Source organism: Neopelma chrysocephalum, unplaced genomic scaffold, assembly GCF_003984885.1.
Source record: "Neopelma chrysocephalum unplaced genomic scaffold, ASM398488v2 Primary Assembly neopelma1_93184, whole genome shotgun sequence".
Lineage (NCBI taxonomy): Eukaryota > Metazoa > Chordata > Aves > Passeriformes > Pipridae > Neopelma > Neopelma chrysocephalum.
In genome coordinates this window covers 1-1,182 of record NW_020921899.1, presented here as the reverse complement: position 1 = coordinate 1,182, position 1,182 = coordinate 1, and the positions used below count along the sequence as shown (strand labels likewise).

The 1,182-nt window shown below is 71.4% G+C and overlaps 1 protein-coding gene across 1 annotated transcript; it reads left to right on the top strand.

Annotated features, from left to right (window-relative positions):
* Nucleotides 1-223: 223 nt before the first annotated feature.
* LOC113980239 (C5a anaphylatoxin chemotactic receptor 1-like) lies at nt 224-1,177 on the top strand (the record flags this gene model as incomplete). The annotated part of the gene is made up of 1 exon (XM_027707477.1): nt 224-1,177. A coding segment is annotated over exon 1 (954 nt), but the record flags the coding sequence as incomplete, so codon positions are not given.
* Nucleotides 1,178-1,182: the final 5 nt, after the last annotated feature.

The window sequence follows — 1,182 nt, the reverse complement described above, 5'->3', positions numbered from 1 at the left end:
TTGGGTTGGGTTGAGTTGGGTTGGGTCATCCTTGGGTTGGGTTGGATCACCCTTGGGTTGAGTTGGGTTGAGTTGGGCCACCCTTGGGTTGTGTTGGGTTGGATCACCCTTGGGTTGAGTTGGGCCACCCTTGGCTCATCTCCCCTTCCCTTGTGTGACCCCTCCCCCGTCCCTCCCCCTCTTCACACCCATTTTGACCCTCCCCAGGTCCCCCCGCCCCACCATGTCCCCGACCACCGACTACCCCTACAACGACACGTGGGACGACTCCTTCCTGGACGACCTGGACGCGCCGTCGGTGCCGCTCACCCTGCGCTTCGTCCTGGCCCTCTACGCCCTCATCTTCCTCCTGGGCGTCCTGGGCAACGGCGCCGTCATCTGGGTGACGGCGCTGGAGCTGCGCCGCACCGTCAACGGCGTCTGGTTCCTCAACCTGGCCGTGGCCGACCTGCTCTGCTGCCTGGCCCTGCCCTTCCTGGCGCTGCCGCTGGCCCGCGACCACCACTGGCCCCTGGGCGCCTTCTCCTGCCGCGTGCTGCCGTCGCTGACGGTGCTCAACATGTTCGCCAGCGTCCTGCTGCTGACGGCCCTGAGCGCCGACCGCTGCGCCCTCGTCACCCGCCCCGTCTGGTGCCACAACCGCCGCACGCCGGGCCTGGCGCGGGGGGCCTGCGCCGGCGCCTGGGGGGCGGCCGCGCTGCTCACGCTGCCCTCCTTCGTCTTCCGCGCCGCCCGCCGCGACCCCTTCTCCGCCAAGACCGTCTGCGTGCTGGACTACAGCCTGGTGGGCCGGCACCAGCGCCTCACCGAGGTGGCCACGGCGGTGACGCGGCTGCTCTGCGGCTTCGCGGGGCCGCTGGCCGTGATCTCGGCCTGCTACGGGCGCCTCCTGTGCCACCTGCGGGCCAAGGGCTCGGCGGGGCGGCCGCGCCGGGCGGAGCGGACGGTGCTGGCGGTGGTGGCGAGTTTCTTCGTGTGCTGGTTGCCCTACCACGCCGTGGGCGTGGCGCTGGCGGCGGCGCCGGCGGGCAGCGCGGCGTTCCGGGCGGCGCGGGACGCCGACCCGGTGGTGGCGGGGTTGGCCTACGTCAACAGCTGCCTCAACCCGCTCATCTACGTGGTGATGGGAAGGGCCTTCCGCGCCCGCGTCAGGAGGTCGTGGAGGGGAGTCCTCAAGGGGGT